This window comes from Aulonocara stuartgranti (assembly GCF_965226115.1).
Source record: "Aulonocara stuartgranti genome assembly, chromosome: 3".
NCBI lineage: Eukaryota > Metazoa > Chordata > Actinopteri > Cichliformes > Cichlidae > Aulonocara > Aulonocara stuartgranti.
The window spans coordinates 70,267,267-70,294,719 of NC_138941.1; the positions used below are offsets into that span (position 1 = coordinate 70,267,267).

Genomic DNA, 27,453 nt, shown 5'->3' on the forward strand with positions numbered 1-27,453 from the left:
TGTGTTCAATAAACACAGTCTGAGTGCTCACAGCCCTGCCCATCGTCTATCATGTTGGCCAGCCTTGTGGGATTTTGAACAGCTGTAGCCGCTTTTGTTCTTCGATAAGCCAGCTCCAATCAGCCAGAACTCTGTTATCATGGTTCTGAATTGGTAGATGTCATTCAATGTCCTCCATCGAGATTGTTGCCAGACACGCGATGTGACCGACGAGTATCCGGCAGCAAACGTCTCTGCAGGACAAGGACGGGATCTCCCAAGAACAGGAGGGTGTCAGTTTCATTAAGGGACCAGTTGATCAAATCTATAATTCTTCTTCAGGTTTTTAGAGAACACGTCTAGGAGACTCTCTTAGCGTTAGAGAACAAGTGAGACTATACAAAGAGAAGCCAAGCAGAAAAGATAACGGAGAAGGAGAAAGTGTGACAGCCTCTCAAGAGCCAAGAGCAGAGAAATCCTGCTGATTGCTGCTCAAAGCTGCTTTGACCTGAAAACTGGGAGATGGATTCAAAGTATCTGAGAGTTTCAGAGATCCTTTGGGAATAACAGGAAGGGGTTACTGGTTACAGACGAAGGTCATGTGAAGGTAGTGTAAACATCTGATTTACTGTTGTCTGGTTTCATCTGTGAAAACACATCATATGAAATGAATTCAAGAAAAGCTGTCAGACTTTATCTGACACAATATAAAGAAGAAAATCACCTCCATCACAAAGAGGAAGTGAACTCAGTCACTCTCCTGTACTCTGATTACAGTCATGTGCTTTACAGGAAGCTGCTGAACACCTGATGTGTTGCAGCCAGTGACTCTCTGGTTCTCACTAATCCAGTCAAGTTTTTGGTGTTAAATACTACTATAATGTCGGTCATAAGGTGGTACTTTAAGAGCCATATATTTTATAAGGTGGTACTTATTGTGACAAGTTTGAAGACCACTGCTGTAAACAAAGCAGCACGTCTGAGGTGCAGGCCACACCTTTTCTTATTCTATAACATGTTTTTTTCTCAGAAACATTATCCATGCTTGACTGCAATATTTTTCCAGTCCTGGAGCAGGACTCTCTGACAACCAAGGACAGTATGCTGGTGAGGATAATTTGACCACAGCAGGTTACAGAAATGCTTTTTCTCATGAGGTAAAACTAAAGTTGGTTCTCGTGTGTTGTGTGAGAAGTAAATTATTTTTGCATGTTGGGTCAGGAGCATACCCACTGTTCTCTCTGCTCCCCGGCTATAGAGGACACCCTGCATCCTCCACCATGGTTTCAAAGCTCCAGCCGAATACTGACCATGCCGCTGTCAGCTGTCACACACTATTCTCACTGAGAAAAACTGGTAAACATTATAAACTTCTATTCACATTTAGAATAACTGATTAGGCCATTTTATTCATTTGCTACCATTAAAAATCCATGAATTAAAAAAACAGGATAACCAACATGAATGTAGAAAGACGTTCTTTCATGTTTACCTTTTAAATAGGTTTGCTTACAAAGACATCATGAACGTCTTTAAACACTGAGCTCCCACATAAACCTTTGCTAATCCCCGTGTGTTGCACCCTCTTCCCTGTCAAATTCCAGTGTTAGTTTCCATGTTTATTTTGTGGCTTTTGAGCCCGGTCGTAACACTGTGGAACAAGTGCAACATTTTCAGTGTAGAGGGTGGGGTCTCTCTCCTCCCATTTACTTTTATACAGCAGTGACAGCAGGAAGTGCGACCTTTGATGCAACTAGTCCACTAGTAAACTAGTAATATTTGTACAGTATTTTTGCACAAGAGTTTTGTACCTGGATTTTAACTGATTACATTTCATTAGTGGCTTTTCCCAAAGCTAGTCACCGATTGAAGTTAACCAAATCATTTTCAAATTATTCAAGGTGCTAATGTTGAACTAGCCTTTTCTTTGAACTGATTATTTACGAGCTTTCATAGGATCTCAGAAGCATCTAAAAGTTCAAAGATCTTTTCAAATAACGTGTTTGCCAGTATGATTGTTAATTTACAAATTGAAGAAAGGCTAATATTTGCTGTGCAAATGAACATTTGTGATAGTCAGGCTCCTTCACTGTCAAAGGAAGAGTTAAGGAGTGGTCAGAGAGAGGAGACCACTCCCCCAATAAGAATTACTTATAACCTGAACAGAAACTAAACTAAACTTCACTTCTGTCTGATCATCTCACGATGCAGATCCTTGTGCTGATCCTTGGGATTGTGCTGCTCCCCAAAGGCAAGTTTTTGTTCAGTTATCTGTACTTTTAAAGGAAGTGTATACTCTAATATTCAATGAAACTTTTTTAAATTGCTTTTACAACATGTACAACCCAGCAATGTGTCTACTTCCTGTAAAGGATTTTTTTTGTTCTTTGTTTGAATCTATTTTAGTCAGTGTTTCATAATTTATCCACACAATTAATGCAAGAGAACATGATTTAACTCTCTTTTTAAAAATATTTTGTGGTTTATCAGCCTGCCCATTGAAATGCTATGATTGCATACCTGGAACATCTGGAGTCTGCATTGGGACAAGAGATTGTCCTTCGTCCTATACTCGCTGTGGTTCATCCAGAATGAATTCAAAAATGGGTGAGATTTTATTTTATAGTTCTTCTTCTTTTCTTTTTTGACCTTACTGAGCTGACAGTGGTTCCTCTTTGGTTTCAGGTGGTTTGGAAACTAAACGTGTGTTGAGAACCTGTTTTACACCTGATCAGTGCTTCAATGGCTCAGTCAACCTTGGATTTTCCCAAGCTGTAATTAACACCATGTGTTGCACCTCTGATCTTTGCAACTCTCAAGATGTCCCTGGTAATTCATACCATGTTTCTTGGTATTGTGGAATAGTATTTCCTGTTGTGATAAATAACTAGATTTTATTAATTATGTGAAAAAAGTTACAAAATGAGGTTTAAGACAATTTATTTTTTCACTCACCAAGTTCACTTGATGAGAAAGAATCCAGTATTTGCGTATCTGAAGTTTTTTGGCACTTGATGGAATAATCAATGAAAGAAATATGACATATATTTTTGTGCTTCATAGATTGGAGCATCTCCTCTCCAAATGGGAAAAAGTGCTTCCAGTGTGATGAAAAGGACTGCACCAAAACTCTCAGCTGCAATGGAAATGAGGACTACTGCATCTCAGCAGCAGGTAATGGGCCTACAGCATTACGTTTCTGCATGTTTCTTCTTTTCTGCTTAGAGGAACATTCAGTGATTCTTTTTTCAAACTTGTAGTTGAATAATTTCTGTTTTCTCAGTGAAAGCAGGAGGGACAACTACTAAAGTAAAGGGCTGTGCCTCCAAGACGATTTGTTCAAATTCAGCAACTCAACAGCTCTCAGCAGTCATTGGAGGAGAAATCAGCTGCTGCCAGGGTGACCTCTGCAACAGAGCCAGCAGTACAACAGCCCACCTCCTGCTTTTTGTGGCCCCGCTGATCTCTTTGGTCTTTTTCTCTTAGCTGACGGGAAAAAAGATCACAGTCCACTTTTCTTTAAACCACTTATTTACCAAGAGTTGGATGAAAATATAGTTTCATGAATAACAGTCTTTACTTTTTATCCTTCCTCAAATATTTTAAAATTTGCTCCTTTAATTTCTTTAAGTCCTTTATACATTTATACTGTTTTCTTTAACATTTCTAAAACATTTTGACGTACAAAGTGTGTATACTCATTATTATGTTACTTGAACTCTCCCAGCAGCTTCTATGAATGACACGCACACTGATGATGTAGATGTAGAGTCAATGTTCATTTGAATGTGGCAGCTTCAGTCTTGGTGACACATCAGATTAACCTGTACTGACACACAACTGTTTTAGCAGATCTTGGCTCTGTAGAAGCTTTAGCACCACTTCTTAAAAGATTTAAGTGAGTCTATGTAGATATTTAAGCCTGAAGAATTTTTTGTGCCTTGTGGATTAGAGAAAATCTCAAATAAATGTATACCTGTGCACCCAAGTCTTGTTCTTTTAAGAATCTAAAGATATATGTTGTACAATCATTCAATTCTGCAAAATATCAGCGAGATAATTACAAATCTTCAAACATCATCTGGTTCCAGTAGCACAACATGTGTACATAATTATACGTACAGTACAAGCCAAGCAGGGAAACATAGAGAGAGAGGGAAAAAAGACGTTTCCACCTCTGCCAAGAGAGAAATTTTAATGAAGCTGAAATATCAATCAAATGAACGCAATTAATAAGACAACAATTCAGTTCTTTAAAGAAGTTTTAACACAGTCGCTCAGCAAGATCAGGATTAAAAGAATAATGCAACACGGCTGTTATTCTTCTTTAATTGTGGAGATTTCTGAGATGAAAACTACACTGCTACATTTAACACAGAGGTCACATTATGAGTGACTTTGTGTTACACAAATAAAGTGGATAATGTCCACATGAAGAATTCTTTAAAATGTCATATGTTACACACTTTGATTAAAAAGAATTAGGCAGCTTTGTGAGTCTGCCTTTACTGTATCTTCTGCAATATATAAAAACATTTTTATACACTGGTACACAGTTTCTTAGGCACACTGCATTATGGTGAGTGGCCCGGCTTGTTTCAAACTCAAAACACCGATACTTCTTACAGTAGCATAGATGAAATAAACATAAACAGAAGATGTGATTCCCAGGTCTGAATCCACTGTGATTACAGCCCAGTACAGGTGGAGATCCACCACAGCGCCACGAGGTTTCCACACGAACGGGCAAATTAGCTCCAGCTGCTAATCTGTAGCATCATGGCTAATCTACATCACTACCAGTAATATACAGTAACCACACATAATGGGAATTAACAGCCAACTTTCACACATTCCCTGCAACCGTGTGGACTTATCTCTAGACCAAGGTCAAACTATTTACTGTTTTTACCTCTTTACCTGCAAATATATGGACATAGTATATTGTTACACACTTGGAGATGTCTCATTGGAGACTGGCACACACATTATTTTGCAACAACTAAAGAAAAGAAAATATTTGAACCATCAGAACATTTTAACCAAATACAATATTGTAAATAAAAGATTACAGGGGCAGCGTTTCTTGTTTTTGTCGATAAAGCATTTCATGTCCTTACAAGTACTATTTTTTCTCCTGCTTAAAAATTTGGTTAGTGACAGTCCCTGGATAAGCAGAGGAAGATGGATGGATTAAATTTTCTTGGTAACTTATCCACAAGGCACTCAGTCATTCAAGTTAGCCAAATCACATTCAAAATATGCAAAAGTTCATGGCTGACCTAGCTTGTTGATGGCGACTATGCTCCAGCCTCCAGCTTCCACAGGCTCTCAAAGAAGCATTACAGAGATGCACACAGACAGAAAAATCCCCAAAAGCAAGATGACTTAACTTAAAAGTTAGCAATAACTGCTGCTCCTTTTTTGTTTTTTCTAGGAATTCAAATATTCAAATTCAAGATTTATGGCTCCAGCCCAGCTTTGCTTTGTATTTAAGTGAGTTCTAGTTATGAGGGTGGGGTTTTTTGCGTGATGGCCAAACAAACCTTTTAAACACAATCCTCTTTGGTGGCATCTGGTTGCCAAAGCAATGAAGAGCAGCTTGAATCTGCAACTTGAAACGAACTGCTTAAATGTGACTGCCCACTCTATAGAGCTGAGGTGTCAGATTCTGTGTAATATTATGCCACAATCCTGTCAGGAATCAGGATGATTTTGTTGTGTTTTACGCTTTGGAGGGACAAAATAACGTCAGGTCTGTTGGATTAAAAATTATTTTGTGAGGTCATGCTTATGTGAAACTAGTGGAGACGTTTCTACATAATACACACAGTTTGGACACAGCTTTTCATTTTTACTTCTTTTTACTTTATTTTTACGTCTTTATTTTGTAGATTGTTACTGAAGGCACCAAAACTAAATGAACGCATGTGTAATTTTGTAGTAAAGAAAAAAAGAATGAAATAACTCAAATATGTTTGTTATGTTTATGTTATATTTTTTTTAAATAGTCAACCTTTGCTTTGATTACTGCTCTGCACACTCTTGGCACTCTGTTGATGAACTTCATGAGGTATTCACCTGAAATATTATTGTTATTATTATCTTTAAGTGATATTATGTATGATGTATCCAGAAACATGTTTTAGATGGACTCAGCGGTTTAACATTAAGCTGTTATTATGAAAGAAAAAAAGTTTTGCTCTGACAGCTTTTCTGAGAGATCTAATAAGATCCCAAACACATTGACCTCTTTGTAGAACATTATTAAATAAGCATATTAAATATATCCGCTGCATAGGTTTAAGGAGTCAATCCTTTTATAGAGATTTTATATTTATATTTGAGACATACTTATCAAATGCTACTGCTGACACTAACAACTAATGAAGGATAAAGACAAACTGGACTCCAGTCTAGCTCTGCTTATCAATGCTGAGTCATTTGTTGTTCTTTGTTTTTGTTACTTTTGGAAGGAAAAACTGGAATGTTTATAATTTGCAGGAGTAAATGTATTTGTTTGGTTACTTAATGGAGTAATGAGGACGGCTTATGAAGATCTGGCCTTACATCCATCTAACAGTACAGGAGAGGCTCAACAGGTTCTAAGGTGGCTGTTTACAAAATGTTGTGTCCTGTGTAAAGATTCTTTACAGTTTTACATTGAGAAAAATTATTCTGGAAATATTTAGCCTGTATAAAGTATTAAGGCCACTTTTGAATCACAAAATTTAGAAAAAATCTGGGCGATTCATAACAAGCTGGAGGGTTGGCCCTAAGATTATTAACATTTTAAACACTGGGTTGTGAATAGAAGATAGCAAAACAAAATCAACTAAAACAAAGGGAAAAAAACTACGCAGCACACAAACTCTGGAAAGGGGACCTTTATGTCACTGAGCACATTATTATGTATGCATTAACAAATAACAACTTAATAAAGACATTACACCCTTAATTTGTTAAGAAGCATGAAGATCAAGTGATCTTTATCCAGAAGTGGAAATTACAAAAACTTCAACCATCCAGCATTAAACGTATTTACAATGTGTCAGTAAAGAGTGACTTGCACTTCTAGCCTGTGTGTAATGACCCCACAACACTGGACATTATATTTCTTCATTTCCACTTAATACTGTACAGCTGCTGTTATTGTACATATATATTTATATTTCTTCATACATTCTTATATATTTCTATATTGTGTATTTTGTTTTACAGTCATTTCATTTTTAACTTAAATTTTTATATTTAATTTTATTCCTTCCTAGTTAAATTGACCCTTTTTAATTTTCGTATTTATTTCCTATCTTATTCATAGCCTTTTCTTTCTTCTTTAGGTCACGAGCAGTCGTGTAAGCATTTCACTGCATATCGTACTGTGTATGACTGTGTATGTGACAAATAAAATCTGAATTTGATTTGAATTTGGTGAACTTCTCAGCTTGTGATTGGGAGCACATGCTTCCATCCAGGATGTAAATGCTGCTGAACCCTTTAAGGTTTAAGATTTGACTAATAAAATCTGAATTTGAATTCGTTTTACATATTCCTCATGTTCCTTAGTTTAGCTTTCCCAGTCTATGTTTTGTTAGTTCCTTCCTGTTCCTTGCCTTCTATTTATGGTTTGTTAAGCCTTCAAAATAAAGGCTCTCCATTTGTTATTCATCTGCCCTTGCTGCTGTGCCTGCATTTGGGTCCAGAATCTCCTCACGCTGTGACTATATGTTTTGGCTGTATCAGTAGATCTAATAAATAAACACATTTATTAGGAGCACGAGCCAAAGAATTTCATAATGGGTAAATGTGACTACGCTTTTTATCTGTACATGACAATAAAACTTGAAACTTAAACCTGATATGAAATTTTAAATTAGAAAAAAAACTGAAGTTAACTGAAGTGCAGTTTAATGGACAGTTTAAGGAAAGTTTAAGGAAAAGGTCAAATTTATAGGGAATCTTTTTGTTTTGTTTTTTGACAGAAAGATGAGAGTTTGATGTCTTTGAAGTCTGAGCTCTGGGCTTGAGTCACAATGTGGTTTGGTTAGCTTAGCATGATGGCTGTGAGCAGCGAGCTTGTCTCTGTCCACAGTCAAAGATAAAGAGCAACTGTACCTGGGCCTCCTTGTTCTGATGGTTGTTTGTCCATAACGGACGTCTTCAGTTCTCACTGCTGAGTAGATCACAGCTGAATCAGTCTCTGTACAATAAACACATTAAAATTACTGCAACAGTGCTGTGATATTATTACACTACAGCGATGGAGACATTTCATTCTGTTCTTTTAACCCTTTAAGACCTACCATAGTACCAAGTCCGCCAGAGCTTATATTATATTTTTCATGCTGTAGAGCCATTTTTGGGAGCATTTCAAGTTGCTATACATCAATACAACCATTATAGCCCAAACTTTAATAATATGTCTGCATTAGGTGCATAGTAATTACATAAATTGCAAAAAAGTGCAATAAACTACAAAAAAAATTGAAAATCGTTTTGAAAAAAAAAATTGAAAAACGACACAGAAAGTCATGAAGTCAAACATAACTTTTAAAAACACCAGTATAGGCTCATGAGGCCACGATGGTAAAAAAAAAACTACATTTCCGCAAAATGACGTCACTTCCGGTTTCGGGCAGGTCATGCGGTCATGTGATAGTTCGCGCTGATGGACGTAGGAAGTGTTACAAACAGCTGATCGGATCGGCAAAGCATGTTTCTAGAATATCATGTTTTTGTTGCTGCAAGTGATTTTTATGCAATTTTTGCAAAGCTATATGTGGAAGGATGTGACCAAGTGGTCGGCGGGGTTATGAACAAAATAAATAAACTTGACAACGCCACCTAGGGGAATTACACCCCCAGGAAATATATTTAAGAAAAATAAATAAAAGGAATAGAAGACCGCACAGATTCAAGGATGCACACTGAGGCAGGTTGGCTTCCAATATTAAAACAGTTTTATTTATAGAAATAAATAAAATATTATAAATAATATTTTATAAATAAAATATTAAAAATCAAGATGTAGCATCATTATTGACAGTGTCCTACAGTAAAAATAAACAATCGTGGAACTTTGACTTACCAGCAGCCGTGGAACCAAAAGAAAATCACACAAAAAGAATCACTGCAGCCCACCCAGTGCTGTACAAAAGAAAGTGTGAAAACGACCCACCACCTGAGGTCCCAGGGCCACTGGCTCGTCCTCCTTCACTGACATAAAACACAGAAAAATATGTTAAAAGAATAAAAGGACACTGAGCGTCAGGCTCGCTACAAATCATAAAAGACTAACACACACACACACACACACACACACACACACACACACACACACACACACACACACACGAAAGGCTTATTCCCCACGGGTCAAACTACCACTCGTGCTGGTAATAATTATTCTCAGGCGTAGGCCGGTCTGGCTCCCCACCGGCTGAGACCGGCCACCCAGGCGATTTGGAGTCCCAGCACGACACTCGGGCAGAGAATCACTTCAGCCCGATCACAGAAGCGTGGGTACGAGCAACAGTCCAGGGTAAAATAGAACACCAGGCGAACCCAAAAAAAGGTAAGCCTACTTAATAAAAACAAGATAAGACAAAACAAGACAAGACAGCTGACTCCACCAAGGAGGAGTTCACAACAGCAGCTGAGAAAGCAGTCCACTCTTCCAATTTAGGTTGGGCAATTTACCATGGAGAGGTGAGTACAGCAGTGAACCCTGAAACAGATAAATGTAACCTTAAACTCTTATAGCTATGAATGCTAATAAAAGTAGTTCTAACGGCTTACCCCAGGACCGGAGGCACTATACTCTCATTGGTGGAGATAACACGAACACCTCTCCTCAATGGCAGAATTAAACAGACTGCTGCGCTACAACAGGCCGGAAAAGTATATTAACACCAATTCCAGTATTCGGAGGGAATCTGAGGTTAAGCGAGAGCATACCTGTAGCTGTCATATAATCGGCTCTTGCTGATCAGTCCGTCGCAGTACGCCAGCATTTACTGCTGTATCGCACCAGAAGCTCAGGAGGGATTAATCCAACAAAACATCGGCTTAGCTTTATACGGCGCCACCCTGCAATCAATGTGCAGGTGGGTTCCCAATTAACCCAATCACCTGATACAAGGAGCGAGTGCAGCGGAAAGAGAGTGAGGGTGGTAGAGCGAGCGAGAGAGAGAGAGCGAATGAGAGAAGAAAAAAAACGGAAGGCGAGTAGCCCATCTGGCTACAGAAGGAAACTGTGACCTAGGACAAGCTGATGGCATAAGATGTAAGTACAACTCCTCCAGTTTCATATGGAAAAAAAATTATTGCGCTAGCTTACGTGGTTGCAGAGCTACTGGGATTTAAAAATAGTTACGCAAAACAGAGCGTGCCCGCTCCGACCGGCTTTAAAGGGTTAAGCTTATTAAAAGCATTAAATGGTGTCTTTTTATAAATAGCAGCAACTTTTCACAGTTTTTATTTTTTAATCTTAACACCTCTGCAAAACAGTGAGAACAAAGAAATCAGGAAGTTTCTGAGAAAAAGAAGAAGGGCGGCCACAGAGCTGCAGACTGATGCACTTTTACCACAGAGCATGAAGGAAACATGCATGACCAGTGTTATCAGCCAAACCCAAACACACTGCAGCAAGAAGCTCCATCAGTGTCACACTAACTCGAGTCAAAAAGAAGCAGCACAAGTTTAAAAGAATAAAAAGTCACTGATGGATATAAAGGACATTTTATCTGTTCAGTCTCTTCATATGTCTCATGTTCACATGTTCCATATCTTAACTGTGTGTAGCAACAACAGATAACACACATGTGTGGGCCTCATCTGAGCTCTGACACATGTAGCTCAGTGACAGCACTGTCTCTCTCTGCCTCTCTGTCTACATGGCTGTGAACAAAAATATAAACACTGAGGCTTCAAAATGCAGCATCTACAACACTGTCACTCTGCCTCCACCATGGAGACCGTCTCCATGGTGATGAGTACAACTGGCAGCTGAAACTGTTGTGAACTTCTCCATGAGTCATATTTCCTGTTTCAGAGCTGCTGATTGGCTCTTTGGGCCCTTTACCTTCAGGAGGTCATGGACGAAGCACTGAAGCCGTTCATCACGTAAAAAATATTTTTAGTTTATAATAATTTGATAAATAATAAAATATTAATAAAAACTGGAGCTTTCCTCTCTTCAGGAACTCTCTCTGCAGGAGGGGGAGATACAGGAGAGGTGGAGGAAGATCTCAGCCTGGGGGTCTATTGTCTTATGTAGTCTGGAAGATGAGTGGATGGTGGGGTGGGTGCAGTTTTCTCTGTGGTGGGGTTGGGTGGACTGTCCCGGGCTCTGTGGGGCCGGGAGGCGCTGCTGAACTGGGCCCCGGTCTGGATGGGCCTGGGCCCCCTTTCCCTGGCTGGTCGCGGAGTATGGGGGTGCCTACTGGGGTCAGCGGGGGAGCTGGCCCCAGGGAGGGGTCACTTGCCCCTCCCTTCCTTCCCTCCCCATCTCCAGCTGCCTCCCTCTTCCCGCTCCACCACAACCACCCACACATGCAGGGCCTTGGAGTAGGGGTATGTCACCAGGGTGCAGAGGAGGCTACCCCCCCCCCCCCCCCCTCTGTCCCCTTCTGGCTGCCTCTGCCTCAATTTTATCCCACAACTTAGACATTCACATTACTCACACCCTCATTACACATACATATAGGATCTTGGGGGTGGGCACAATACACGGAGTCCAAGTTACCATCAGGGTGTACACCTCACCCCTGGCGTCGTTGCCCACCTCTCAATTTTAAATACACGTAGACATTGAGGGCTATCAGGAGGGACCATGCGCTTACCTGCTGCTCTCTGGCAGGTAGCTCCAAGCCCTCCTGGGTTTTAATTGCACCTTAGAACACACATGCATCAACACTACAATGAGCGGGTGGAGGGAGGTTTGGGGTCTTCTCTCACCCCCGTTCTCTGCGGCCTGCTGGAGCGGGGGGGGCTAGGAGGAGGAGTTGGCCGTCCGACTGCGGTCTGGAGTGTGGGGCCTCCCTGCTGCTGCGGAGTCGGGGCGGTCTGCCTCTCCCCACCGCAGGGAAAAGGGTAACACCACCTGGGTCTGGGTGAGGTTCCCCCCTCCAGGGGCAGGGGTACCTAGACCCGGTTTGTAGAGTACGCTTGGGGAGTGTGATCGTGTGTACAGCGTCTCTTTATGTCTGTCTCCACGTCGGTTGAGTGTGAAGTGCATATGAGAGCATGAGGGTGGGAATGGATGTTTGTGTCTGTGTGTGCCTGTATGTTTGTGTCTATATGTCAGGTTGGGTATCAGACGCCACCTCTCTGGGTACATCTCAGGCCCTCCAAGGTTTGGAGGTCTATCTCCCCCCACCACCACTTCCCCTGCCAGTGGCGGACTCCCTCAGACATCGGTGCGTTGGTGGTTCTTTGTGTCTGGGGATGGGCGTCCAGGTACACACCGGCTCACTCCTTGGCGGCCGCTTATTGGGGCTCGCTCGGGCCACTTCGGAGGTGGGGTGCCCCTGGCCTCTCGGCCTGGGGCTCAGTCACTCAGGCACAGCTGGCTGCCGGCGGAGCTCACGGGCTTCTGCTCCGCGGCTTCTGAGTGACCGCTCATCTGGGACTCTCCTCAGCTCTTCCTGGGACAGTGGCGCGGCTGCCCCTCTGTTGGTCTTCCTTGGTCTCTTGTGTTCTGAGGGCCTCTGGATGTCTGGAGTTTTGATCTCCTCCATACCTGCTTCATGCCCTGGAGGACGGGGCTGTGCCCCCCCCCCCCCCCCACACACACACACACCCTCTAGCAGATCATTACATGAAGGAACCTTTTAAAAAAACAAGCGCGTCCATGCTCACAGGTATACACACGGGTGATCACACCCACAAACTACACCCTTTTTGGCTCCTACCTCAAAGCACACTGTGTTCTGTTGATCTTATGTGCTGCACAATAATGTTTAATATTTAGTATTTACTGTCATATTCCCATATATCATTGTGATGTTGTTTATTCTATTACTCTTGTTCTCTTCTGCTTGCTTTCTTTTTTCTTTCTCAGCAGGTGATCCAGGTGATCGATATATGCATTTTTTTTCTTTTTCTTTCGTTTTCTCTGCCCGTTCTGTTGGTTTTTGTCTTTTGCCCTTCTCCCCCGTCCCTCTTCTCAGCTGTTTCTCTTTCCCTCTTTCTTTCTCGCCTTCTTTCCCCCAGTCAAGTCTGTCCCGTATTCAGCAAGTGAAAATAAAATAAACAATAAAAGGTGAATCAAATGGACCATTATAGCAAGGCTGGGATGGTCAGTTTGGTAAAGTAAATCCGTTGGGCATCTTTCTTCGCCTTTAGACAATAATTCTGATGCAAAAGAGCCAAACGGGACAGGCAAAAAAAAATAAAAAATAAATAATAATAATAATAATTTGATAAATAATAAAATATTAATAAAAACTGGAGGTTTTTTTAGAACTTAGATTTTAAGCTATTTATGCCTTTTTTGCTGCTCTTTTTTAAACTTATTCCCTTTAAACTGTATTTATTCTTTTTAAAATATATTGGTTATTGCACTGTAGAGGCTGCTGAGGAACAGTATTTCGTTTCAGGCTGTGTAACACGAAATGACAATAACCAATAAAGTCTTGAGAGCTGCCATCATTGTTCCAGCAGGAGGCAGTAAAACACCAAACTGCACCTGTTGTGCTGAAAAGGTGTGAGCATGTGCAGTAACCCAGTAAGTTACCTGAATATCTCTCTCACACACACACACACACACACACACACACACACACACACACACACACACACACACACACACAGTACTGATACTAATGACTCGCTCTCAGATCTATTTGGGTTTAATGTCAGGGTATATTTGTGGATGAAAGTTTTGGTAGGACACATGATGTGGACAGTCTGGTAATCCCAGAATATTTTAATGTAAGAAAACTCCAGACAGCTCTGGAGAAAGTTTCAGAGTAAAAGCCCTGGAGTGTTTTACATGTTATTCTGTTGGATTAAATCTGACGGAGCTGATTCATAAACACTTCACTGCCAGGTATCAGGTGACCTGCAGAGACTGATCCTACAAACACTCAGAAACAGAGTAAACCAAACTGCACCACAGTGATCAGACGAAACCTTCCTGACATGAACACAGCTCCTCAGTAAAAACTGTGAACCAGCAGAGAGACTACACCCAGCACCATACACCACCTCTCTGACACAGTACACCCTCGGGCAGGTGGTGTCCCCATAAACAGTGTGAGAAGCTCTGATTATTTACTATGTTCAAACAAACTGAGTGTCCACAAACGTCTGAGCTCACAGTGAGAGCTGCTGGCACAGTTTGGAGGTGTTCTGCCCCCTGCTGGACACACAGAGCTACAACATGAGGATCAGAGGAGGCTGGTGCTGCTTCACCTTTAGACACAAGAAGGAGGTCAAAAAATGTAGAAACAGAGATTGTTTTTAAACCTGTAAAGGAGGAAATCCTGACGAACCAATCCACAGCCAGAAAAGAAGTCTAACTCTGTGCTGCTCCAATCAGGAATCAGCTCTGTTACTGTGTGAGTGTGTAAAGTCACAGAGTAGCTGGTTTCAAATGTATCTATAAAGTTTATTCACATTTTATTTAGGCTTCAAAAAACAGTCCAAGTTTATTTCTTTGGACTTTGTTCACTTAGCGCCACCTGGAGGACAGTCAGCTCCCTGCAGCAGCTCTGGAGGACTGTTAACTGATGAAGAGCTCGGACTGCACAGCCTGCTTCATCACCGACTTCTTTAAATAAACATGACCACGATCAGTCGCAGCACCTCAGACAAACGTTTGTTACACAGCAGCCGCCTTCACACCGACTGAGCTCCATCACAGCTTCAGAGCTCAGCTTACTAAAGTCAAAGTTTATTTCCTCTCAGGTTTCTTACTTTCAGTAAAGTTTCACTGTTAGAGCCCTGACCAGCATCCTGCAGCATCTGGAGCAGCTGTGTGGTGCTGTCATGGCAATAAGGATCCAAATCTGTGGGGATGTTTCCAGCAGGGGTTATAACCTGCAGCCAGCAAGGTGTGCCTAATAAAGTGGCAGTGTTTATGTCACAGTGCAGCAGCATCAGAAAACGGTGGTTTACATCTCTGTTACAGGAAACCTGAAGAGTTAAAACACCAGAGAAGAAAATCTAAACGTTACACAAAGAACATAAAAGAAGTAAACTTCATAAAAACTTCACAAATGATGCTTTAAATGAAAAATAAATCCCTGTAAATAATTCAACAGGTCACATGTTAGAACCACCTTAACTAAACTCTGTAGCCGCTCACTGTGGTTTGTCCCAGCAGCTCTTAGGAAACAAACTGCTAACTTCAGTGTCAGCACACACTGTTAGTAAACTATGCAACACTGGATTCAGCTTTCAGTTGTGTTAAGTTGTGAAGTTGTGATGAAAGTCTTCTTACTGACACAGGTAGGATGGTCAGGCGTCCTCTGTTCCTTCACCGTTCATGAACTGTCACTTATAAAATGCTGCCAAACATCAACTACACTCAATAACTAAACGTGTGCAGGTTAAAGTGATGGACGCCCAGATCTGCACTCCAAATACAAACAGACTAAAGGTGTTTCCTCCAGAAACAAAGACAATATTTACAAAGGTCTCACAGGTAAATTGTGAGCGATCACAGCAGCATCTCATCCTGACTAACAGCTTTTAGATGCAGGGAGAGCGTCGTGGTTCAGAGGTGGTTCAGCAGATGATGAAGGCCTTTCTGTTGCATTGTGTAGTGCTGTGGAGGCCATGATGGTCGACTGGGTCTGCTTCTACTGAACTCACAAACACTTCTGAGGTATTTACACCTGAAGCCTCATTGAATGTGAGTCAGAAACAAACGGCTCAGCTGTGATTAATGGATGTTTCCCTGCATTTCTATTTTCACACAGTTTATTTCTTACAGCAGGAAAACTGAACAGAATGTATGTAAGAGGTCAGAGTGAGGATGACGTCACTTAATACAGGAAATACATGTTTGTCTGTTTTGATGATGAAGGACTTCTTCAGCTCTGTAAACAGCTACACTTGAGAGGACAGAGGTGATTTCATGGATCAATAACAATGTGTTTATCAGCTTTCATCATCGCAGTGCAGACATGACGTCAGATCTATCAGAGTGAAGGCCGTCTCTCTGATGACGTCACAGAGCAGAGTCCTTCTGTCCAATAAAGGATCTCAGATCAGCTGCTGCCATCTTGTGGCCACAGTTGGTTACTGTCTCTGAAAGTTGTCTCATGTTTCCTGTTGTCCTGCTAACAAAGGCTGGAGCTCATCATGCTGAGAGGGCAGCAGCATTTTGTGGCTCTTCACACATGTTCATTATATTCTGATGATCCTGGATGGAGACAAACTACAGATAAGTGTGTTCAGCCCAACTAGTTTATCTCATTACAGCAGTTTGATGTTTCCCTTTGAATCCCCCTGAAGATCCTGACAGTGAAGCACGTACATAATACTCCAGCCTTTCAACTCTGAGCTTATTTAGTTCTATTAATACACTGAAATCTCATTTGTGTCATGAAGAAAGTCTTTAATCAAACAGAATTCAAAGATCAGAAACATTTCATATATGGAGTTAAACATGAATCATTGTTTCAACAACATATTTATTGTTGTCATAAACAGACAAGAAGACAACAACAAACTGCTCCTCCCATTCAACACATGTCAGTCCATATCCCAGCAAACTAAATCATCTCCATTTACACATCAAATAGAAACATGAATCACTTGTAATGATTAGAAACTTGATAGAATTTCAAATCTAGTTTGGGGAGTCATTCAGTGAGAAACAGTGAAATGATTTTCCATGTGAAAAGGTGGACAGCAGAAACAGAAAGAAAGAGTGAAACTAAAAGAGAAACAAAGAGCTTTGGAACAACGAGGCAGCAGGAGGACAGCTGCAGTTTAACAGCTTCAACTCACTGACAGGAAACAACATTAGAAACATCATCATCCTCAACTCATCTGCTGCACTGACACTGACACCTTCAACGGACACACCTTCACTTTACCATAAATGCTAATATATGGAAACATCCTGTGAGTGAAAGTGTGTGTGAAGGTGTGTATGTGTGTGTTAGTATCAGGATCAGAGAACGACAGCTTTCCTCTGTTCCAGTCCAGATTCACTCTGATCCTCTGGAGCTTCTTCTCTACTGAGAGAGCAGAATCTGCTGATGGTGAACGCGCTGAGTATTCACCTAAAACGAACCATATTGTCCATAATCCAGACAGTTTGTCTCCCTTCCTCTGCACAGACTCTGCTAACACACCCAGTGCCCACACTGTACTGTCTCCAACTTCAACATCCCAGCTGTGAGTCCCTGAGTTAAAGCCCTCAGAGCCCAGGACAGACCAGTAATTATCAAACCTCTCTGGATTATCAGGAAGCTGCTGCTTCTCTCCTCCTCGTCTCACACTGGTCAGATCTTCAGACAGGATGAGTTTTGGATGAGCAGTGTTTGGGTCCAGAATGAGAGGAGTGTAGGAGACCATGTCCTTCATCTTGTTCCAGATGTTGAAGGTCAGGTTGCCCAGGTGTTTGGCCTGGTCTATCAGAGCTCCTGAGGGCAGCTGTGGATCATCCAGCAGGGGGCAGCGCTGGACTCTTTCCACTGCAGCCTTGTAGTTGTGCAGGAATGAGACGTCTTCAGCTCTCAGCTCCTCCTCTGTGGCTCTGACTGTGTCTGAAAGAGCTGCTATCTCTCTGCTCAGAGCCTCCATCTTCTCCTTCATCATCCCACTCTTCTGCTCCTCTTCCTCCCTCAGTGCAGCCAGCCTGGCCTCCTCTTCCTCTGCTAGAAACTGCTGAAGCTTCTTAAACTGCTCCTTAATCTGCCTCTCTGTGTGTCGGGCCTGGACCTTAATGTGTTCTGCTGTTTGATCAAACTTCACTTGAACTTCTTCACAAACCTTTAACTTCTTCTTTAAGGGCTCCAGAGTTTCCTGAAGTTCCTTCTTGTGTTGTTGTGCAGCTTCATCGATGGGTCTGAATCTGTGATTGGTGTGTTTTTCTGAGTCTCTGCAGACGACACACACTGGCTGCTGATGGTCCAGACAGAAGAGTTTGAGTTTCTCAGAGTGCAGACTGCAGAGAGCCTCTGAAGCTCTCTGATCTCTCTCCTGTAAGAACGACTCACACAGGTTCTTTAAAGCTCGGTTTAAAGGTGGATCATAAACTGATATTTCCTTACAAACTGGACACTCGTGTGTTGGTCTCTCTCTCCACCATCTCTTCAGACAGTCTTTACAGAAGCTGTGGCTACATGACAGAATAACAGGATCTCTGAAGACCTCCTGACAGACCGGACAGCAGAGATCCTCCTCTGATCTGGAAGCCATTGAGTCTGTGAGTGAAGCTGAAAACAGCAGACAGGAAGTACAGTCAGTCCTGGCTCCCCTCCCTCCTCTACCACCTTCACTGAAACTTCCTTTGAGTCGTGTTTTTGCTCAAACTCACATTCAGTGTGTGGAGCGTCAGCAGCTTGAAGCAGCAGTGTTGGAGTTTTCCACTTTTCTCTCCTGTAGCTGGACTCACTCAGAGGAAGCTGCTAGTTTGGTCTGAGCTCAGTCTGATCGTCTGTGCGTCTCTCTGTACTGAGGACGAAGAACTTCCTGTTTCCTGGTTTGTCACATTTGAGTGACGTGAGGGGAGGAGACAAATGTTGCTGTTTGACTTTTAACTAAGGTGTGTTTCAATCCTGCCTGCAGCTCAAAAGCTGTAAAAGAGGTTTTGTGTCTTTTCACCTCCACAGGTCACAACATGAAACCTGTTGTGAAGTTTATAAAATAAAGTGTCACTCGGTGGTGCAGCTGTTTGTCAGCTTCTATTTTAGACTTTGTTCTGGTTCTTGTTCAGGTTCCCAGCAGTGGGAGTGTAATGCAGTCACACACACACAGGTGGTGTTAAGGTGGATTCACTTAGTTACAGACAGTGGTGTTATTTCCTGTAACTAAGGGTGTGTTTCACTCCAAAGTTCAGACATTAACCTGCCAGAAGTTGTAAAAGTTACTGATAAAGAGCTTTTCTCTCATTTCACATGTTGTCCACAATCTCCTCGTGATTACCTCTGGAAAGCCCCGTGGCACAGCTCTCCATCCAGTGCAGCTTTATGGTCATTGCTGTGGTTCCAGAATCTTCTCATGATGACCAGTAGGTCCCCAAACAGCATGACCTTTGACCTCAACCCCTGCCTGGGCTGTCAGCTATGGTCCCTACTTCTCGCTGGGTCTCTGAAGATTTCTCAGGAGATTCCACCCTTGGGATCATTTCTTCCAGCAATGCTCTGCTGCACCTGCATCTCCTCACTAGAGGAAAAACTTCTATTTGGAAAACATGTCAACCATCATCAAACCAAAATTTCCTTTCAGTTCAGTGAACTTCACTTATCAAAAAATATCATTATTTATTAATTATATTATTGGTTTATCACGTTTTCACTTTCACTTATAGGCCATCAAAGTGTTTTTTATCTTTACCCAAATAATTGGAGCAGAACTTGTTCCATATTCAGTTTTTCAGCAAAACGTGTTTGAGAAAAGATTCATTCTTATATCTGGAGGAATAAATATATTTCAATAAATATTAACGTTAGCCTGCGACTTTGTTCCAGTTTTGAATTTTGGCCCACTGTGTATTTGAGTTTGACACCCCTGATCCATAGCTGGCGATTTTTTGTTTTTATGGGCCGATGGATTTTTTTTTTTTTTAAGGAAGGGTATATATAATGAAAGGTGTTGGATTGGCCAATTGGTCATGATCGACTCTGGGCTGGACCAATTACAGCCGAGGAGGCCGGATGCACCCTCCCCCTTGTTTAGCAATCACGTGATTTTCGCGCATTGCATGCCGGGAACTCGTGGCAAAACAATCCAAGTACCGCATCAAATGCAAGCATTTGCAGCACCGCAAAACATTCATTCTCCGGTTCCAATACCTTCTTGTTTTTTCTTTGCCGCACAAAAAAGTCTCGACGAAAAGACAAAGAAAAGATACGAGGAAAAAATCAAAGGAGTGAAAGGGTCAGACCCTTACGAGCACACAGAGGGACCAAAGACGTCAGCGTGCTGCCCAACTTTCACCACGCTCAGATTTATAATCATACGGATCTTGGAGTGAGTGCATACACTCATGAAGTTTAGTAACTTCAGGTCACTGCAACAAGCCCAGGTACAGTTTACCGACGGATGGGTGCAGGACCTTGAAATGCACCGTGTAGAACGAAAGACCATCGTACGAACAAAGGTAAGTTTACCAGTCTCACAAATCGTCGTCATAAATACACATTCGTTAACCGTTTATTAATATAACCTTTGAGCTCAACGGTAATTAATTAGTGGAAATAATTTCTGGTTCATCACAGAAATGTAGCAGTGACAATAATACTGTATGCTGTAATCGTACTGGACAATTAGTGATACAAAACACCTGTTTTACCCTGTGAATAAAAGTATATGTTTCTGTCAATGTACCATAATAACAGAAGCGAAACACAATATTGTGTCAGGACAATTCACTATTTATGCACAATAAACAAAGGAGCATAGCGCGACAATTTCTGTTCAGCGCCAGACTTGCTTGTAACCTATATCACCAATTATGTTAAGAAAAATGACGCATTAACTACAACAAAACTCTGACCTTTGTGGGAATGCTTGGAGCAGACTAACCTGTGAGCTGGAGAGTTCTGGGACGTTATGTTTGGTATATCCAGACCATCCGTCGGCTCTTACTTCGGAAACATGGCTTAAAAAATTTCTCTTCAACGACGTAATCCGATAAAAAAAACAATCTCTTTACCCGTCGGCTTCCCGTGGCTGTCATGCGATCGGCTATTGCAGTTAATAATACAACAGCTTCTTGCCATTTTTTGTGTTTCTTTTTATCGCTGTGTAACTGAGTTCAATTGAAAGCCTGCGTGCGCTAGTACCTCTTGCCACAAGTTCCCAGAATCCTTTGCGGTTTTACCCCTGAATGACGTCACATTTTCAATCTTCATCCCGACTTTTTGTCCCAGTCCAGCCTTGCCCTGATCTAACCTCTCCTCTTCCTCACAGCTCTGATGTCTCTGAGGGAGATGTTGTGACTGTAATCTGTGAGGAGGACCAAAGCTTTTCTGATTGGACTGTGAGGAGAAACACAAGCAAACTGCAGAGGGGTGAGTGTGGAGATGGGCGGGGACAACATCAACGTGATCAATCATGTTCCATCAGGACGCTGGTGCCTCACGACACCGGAGTTTACTGGTGTGAGTCCAGTAATGGTGCCATCAGTAACCTGGTTAATATCACAGTCACTGGTAAGCTGATCACTCTCACTTTACTTCTTATTGCATCCACAAATTGAGCTGAACATGCAGGTACATAGATTCTGTGCTGTTCTTCACTGATCACCTACCTGACTGACAGAGTAATGAAGGACTTCCCTCCCTCGGTGCTTCTTAATGTGTGAGGATATTCTCCATTACTGAGTTAAGACTTCCTTATTTAGATCTAAGCTCTGGATTATCTTGCAAGTCTCGTGGCTCCCAAATGTCTCTTAAGTTATTATCCTCTGTAGCCTCATACTTTAGCTTTACTTGGCAAATGTGAATGCTTTGTGTGCTGACAAACCCTTTTGCATGTAGTGTTTTTATGAAAAGCCTTATAATTGCCTAATTTTGTGTTTTTGTTCTGTTACAAAAGCAGGCATTCTTACTGTTGTTTAATATTTTAATCAAACCTTTAAGTTTAATTCAGCACAAAAAGCCCCACTGTAAACAAATCCACAGAACAGAACCAAACTCAGCAGCCAAACAGTTTGTCTTCAGTGCAGGTTGACATTCAGAAAAATCAGCTGCCTCAGCTTGGATGGGCTGATGTGGTTTCTCCTTAGTATCTGCCCAGTTTTTGAGAAGACCCTCCAAAGGAACAGATGTTGCCACAATGCACAGTCTCCCCTCCATCACCTTCAACAGGTAGGGAAAGACTGTGGCCTTGGCCTCCCACCAGCTCTGTGGGCCTTCTCCTTGTTGGATGAGGGGCTCCTCAAGATAACATTTCATCTCCATCATACGTCATTTTTGTTTCCTTTCTACAAGGCTTTGTTTGTTGTGTTAGATGTGTCCCTCTGATGTTCCTCTAAAGACAAATAAAACATTTTGTTTTGGTGAAACTGTAAAACTTGCTGTGGCATTGGTGCTTGAATGGGGAAGTCATTTTTTGTGTTGCATACATCTCTGGGCAGATATTTGGGCAGTAATTTTGAACACCATGTAAAAATGTCAGTGGACATAATGCAAAACCCAATGCTTCAAATCACAGCATCTAAAACCAAAATTGTGCCAAAGATGCCTCATTTCTGTTTAATAGGATAAAACAATGCTAGCTATGTTATAGACACAGTAACCCAAGGAAAGCAGTAAGTACACTGACTGACATTGTTACTATGACAACAACAAGCTGACATTTGGACAAAAAAAACCTTGGAGTAATTATTGAGAAAAACATTAAATTTAAATAAAGTTTTAAAAAACACATGACCAAAAATGTAACTAAAACATATCCTCTGGATGTTTCCAGAATATTTTAAATAAATAAATAATTTAAGGAACAACAACAAAAGAAGATCTATAATCAGCATTTATCTCTTCTGTTTTATTTGATGGTGGGGAAATCATAATCATAAAGAGGCTTCTGATTAGAATTTATTTGTTATAAATGTGATTTATATAAACTTTCATTTAGTACGGTGTGTTGATTATATGTAATATATTTTACTTATTATTTATTTATATTCAGTTTTTATTCCTGAGGATTTTGTTTTTTTTTATAAAAACTAAAATCAGGACAGAATAATTATTTTGCTGTCTTATTTTATGAATCATTTCGATGTAAGCAGCTGTCTTTTGAATATGTGGCTTTACAGCTGAAGGCCCATCCAAAGTTGTGTTTCTTAATGTTTACAGGCCTCCCAAATACTGCACAGACTTTTTTAATGACCTCAGTGAACTGCTGTCTGTGATCTGTGTTGATTTCGACTGTGTAATTATTGTTGGGGATTTTAACATTCATGTGGACAACCCTCAGGACAAAGGGACTAAAGACCTGAGTAACACTCTGGGCAACTTTGGGCTGACTCAGCATGTAACAGAGGCCACACATAATAGAGGACACACTCTTGACCTACTGATCTCCAAGGGCCTGAGCATTTCAAACATTACTGTGTCTGATGTGGGCGTGTCTGATCATTACTGTGTTTTCTTTGAAAGTAAAATCTCAGCCCACATAAATATATCAACAGCTGTGATCACAAAACGGTGTATAACTGAACACAGTAGTGAGATCTTTAACCAGGTCTTCCCATTAACACCTGACCTGTCCAGAGGGTCAGTCAATGAGCTCGTCAATAGCTTCAATGCTAACATGTTAAATGTAATGGACACTATTGCTCCCATTAAGGTGAAGGTTATCTCTGGAAGGAAAAAGTCTCCATGGAGAAACTCCACACTGGTGAAAAATGAAAAAAGAGAGTGTAGGAAAGCTGAGCTTGAACTTCATTCGACCATGGCCTGCAATGACTTTGCCAAATTCTTCACAGAAAAAATCCAAAAGATTAGACAAGCAATTGGTACATCAACAGCAGATCCAGGATATGTACTGTGTCCACCGAAAAACTGTTCAAACACCATGAAACAGTTTCACCCGATTAACAGCAAAGACCTGGAGGACATCTTAGGTCAACTGAACTCCTCCTCCTGCTGTTTAGATGTCCTGCCAACAAGTTTTTTCAAAAAGGTCTCAAAGACTTTGGAGTCAGACCTGTTACAGATCGTCAACTTTTCCTTAATGTCAGGTGTGTTTCCGGAACCACTAAAAACTGCTGTAATAAAACCTATACTGAAAAAGGACAATCTTGACAAGACACAAATGAACAACTACAGGCCGATCTCAAATCTCCCATTTGTAAGTGAGATCATTGAAAAAGCAGTTTCTCAACAGCTCAATTACTTCTTAAAACAGAATAACTGCTATGATGCCTTCCAGTCAGGTTTTAGACAGAACCACAGCACTGAAACCGCTCTGACCAAAGTGTTTAATGACATATGTCTGAATACAGACAGTGGAACAATGTCAGTCTTAGTTTTACTGGATCTCAGTGCAGCATTTGATACAGTTGACCACAGCATATTACTCAAACGACTGGAGAACTGGACAGGTCTTTCAGGAACTGTACTAAACTGGTTCAAAACATACGTAGAAAACAGAAAATACTTTGTATCAATAGGTAACTTCACATCTGAGCAGACAAGTATCACATGTGGAGTTCCCCAAGGTTCCATCTTGGGACCCCTTCTGTTTAACATCTACATGCTCCCACTGGCACAGATTATAAAGAACAACAAAATAAACTACCACAGCTATGCAGATGACACACAAATATATATCACAATGTCACCAGGAGACCGAGGCCCTGTACAGGCTCTTGGTAAATGCATTGAGGAAATTAATGACTGGTTGTGCCACAATTTTCTCCAGCTAAACAAAAACAAAACTGAAGTAATAGTCTTTGGTGCCAAAGAAAAACGATTACAGCTCACCAGAGAACTTCAATCTATACATCTAAAAACCACAAACCAGGCGAGAAATTTGGGTGTAGTGATGGATGCAGACCTAAACTTAGAAAAACACATTAAGACAATAACAAAGTCAGCTTACTATCACCTCAAGAATATTTCAAGGATAAAAGATCTGATGTCTCAACAGGACCTGGAAAAACTAGTCCATGCATTCATCTTTAGTAGGCTTGATTACTGTAACAGCATCTTTACAGGTCTACCTAAAAAATCAGTCAGACAACTACAGCTCATTCAGAACTCTGCTGCTCGAGTCCTCACTAAGACCAAAAAAGTGGACCACATCAGTCCAGCTCTGAGGTCTTTACACTGGCTGCCTGTCCGTCAGAGGATAGACTTTAAAGTTCTGATGCTGGTCTATAAAGCTCTGAATGGTTTAGGACCAAAATACATCAGTGACCTCCTGACCCAGTATGAACCTTCCAGATCCCTCAGGTCATCTGGATCCGGTCTTTTATCAGTTCCCAGAGTCAGAACCAGACACGGAGAAGCTGCATTCAGCTTTTATGCTCCTTATATCTGGAACAAACTCCCAGAAAGCCTCAGATCAGCTGAAACAAATAAAGCACCAAATCCACACTTTTAAGCTTAAAGTTCAAAACTAACATTTTAACTACTGATTTTATCTACAGTTTTTTTTAAATCATGCTTTTTATTGTTTTTGTTTTTTAATGTCTCTGTAAAGCACTTTGAATCACCTTGTTGTTGAATTGTGCTATATAAATGAACTTATATAAATAAACTTGCCTCGCCGCTTTCAGCCACATTTACAAAAACGCTCCTCCTGTTCTGATTTTTCTGATAATAATCTGAGAGAAAGTGCTGAACTCCTCCTCTGAGCTGTTACAGGAACAGATGTTGGCAGATGTGTCAGTGACAGAGTTACAGTTAGAGAGGTCAGTGAGCAGGATTTCTATCAGGATTCGTGTCAGAGTTATTATAATGATGTCTGTTGGTTCACGCTCACGGCTGCTTTGGACTGATTCCAGCTCAAAGAGCATCAACATGTTTTCATGTTTCCATCATGATGAGGAGCAGAAACTCTGAGGATTCTCCTGAACTGACTACAGTAAGTCATCCCACAGCTTCTGCTTTATATTCTACATATTATTCAGTAAATAATAGATAATTACTGATAATTAGACACTTTCAAAGGGAGAAAAGTAAAAAAAAAAATCTGTAGTTAAGAAGTACAGATACTCAAGCTGTACAAATACTCCGATAATAGCTGAAGTACTCATTAAACTTCTTTACTGAAGTAAAAATGAAAACTATAGGCTCTGAAAAGTACTCAGGTCCTACCGTAGTACTCAGTAAAAGGTAGTCTGGGGTTAAAGTGGATGTGGCAGGTAGAGGAACTCTACGACTGAGTGCAGCAGGGATAAAGAAATAAGTCGGAATCATTTGTTTTGTGAGCTCCAGCTGTTTCCAGGCTGTGATCAGCTGATCTACAAGCAGACGTGAGCCATCAGCGCTCGTGTAACACAGTACAGTACAGAGCTGTCAGAATGAATCACCCAAGTTAGTCTCACACTCTTTATCCAGGTTGTTGGCAATTATTAATTAATCGCCCTTCAGTGTCACACCAACACAGTGTCAACACAGCAAAGTGAATGTGCCACACACTCCATGTGTCATCTACTCATCACCATCTGAAACTATAACCTTCATGGGCCAATCACAGAGGACGAGACAGACGAAGTAAAACTAGACACAGGAAGTAGGACTCACTGGTTCTCCATAAAGAACAGAGATTTTCAGTTTTTTAGGTAAAACGTTTCAGTTTTCTTGGTTAACGTTTGGTTAACATCAACCCACAAAAATATTTGAACAGAAACTCCAAAAACGAGTGAAACTAAATTTTAAATATAATTTCATTTTCAGTGGATGTTAACCATGAAAAGCCTGAAAGATCATTGGTAGAAAATTCAAATTATATTGGTCGAACATATCAGACTTTCAAAGCATCTTCCGTACGTGACGCTTGTCTTGGAAGTGTTGAGTTTAAACAAGCAGCTGAACAACAGATCAGCTCTAACCCTCAGTGACATTCAGATTTATTTAAACCTTTAATCTGATCGGATGTGTTCAGGTTTAAACTCAGGTTCAGTTATTGAGTGAAAACACCAACAGACTCAGACATTTAGAACAAACTAAGAGTCAGATCAGCAGAAACAGAGAACACGGACATGTCTGCTGTAACTGCGTCACTCTGCTCCACGCTGATGTTTGTCCTGTTCGTCTCTGCAGGTGAGATTTAACTCTGAGATAAAACAGGAAGTTTTGGATGTTTAGTAAAAATATTTCCCTGAGACTTATTTTCATATTGTTTCAGTTTTTCTGTTTGTGACGATGAAACAAGAATCAAACTGCCGTCAGAAACAAAACGTTCTTGTGCTTCAGCGACTGAAACACAAACTGTTCCTACATGACGACACATGAGAGGTTCTGATTTTGTTCTGTGGAGATCGTTCAACAACTGAACACTAAAACTTTTCTACTTCGCCTCGTTTGTTGTGACGCACTCATTTCTGCGCATCCTCAGTCCAACCTACCAAACGTCACTCTAACGCCACGTCCTCACGAGACACGGAAGAGTTTGAGCCGCAGCTTTAACTTTATTTAAACCTTAAATGTAATCTGATGTGTTCAGGTTTAAACTCAGGTTCAGTTATTGAGTGAAAATACCAACAGACTCAGACATTTAGAACAAACTAAGAGTCAGATCAGCAGAAACAGAGAACACGGACATGTCTGCTGTAACTGCGTCGCTCTGCTCCACGCTGATGTTTGTCCTGTTCGTCTCTGCAGGTGAGAT

General features: G+C 41.1%; 2 protein-coding genes and 1 long non-coding RNA gene across 3 annotated transcripts in view; 2 read left to right on the forward strand and 1 right to left on the reverse strand.

Annotated features, from left to right (window-relative positions):
* Positions 1–27,453, forward strand: part of LOC309693309 (hemicentin-2-like) — a 1,543,010-nt gene that overhangs the window by 872,788 nt on the left and 642,769 nt on the right. The window lies entirely within an intron of this gene.
* On the forward strand, positions 2,474–3,894 carry LOC309696448. The gene is made up of 4 exons (XR_014273498.1): positions 2,474–2,586; positions 2,665–2,808; positions 3,043–3,153; positions 3,263–3,894. It is a non-coding gene; the product is annotated as an uncharacterized lncRNA (long non-coding RNA).
* LOC309694050 (nuclear factor 7, ovary-like) lies at positions 16,546–18,610 on the reverse strand. Its single transcript, XM_082513769.1, has one exon. It carries the CDS (start codon positions 18,361–18,363, stop codon positions 16,978–16,980), a length of 1,386 nt encoding a protein of 461 aa, XP_082369895.1. The 5' UTR covers positions 18,364–18,610; the 3' UTR covers positions 16,546–16,977.

Bases quoted from the DNA above. Each gene is read 5' to 3' on its own strand.
- LOC309694050 (XM_082513769.1), bottom strand. From the start codon at position 18,363: ATGGCTTCCAGATCAGAGGAGGATCTCTGCTGTCCGGTCTGTCAGGAG.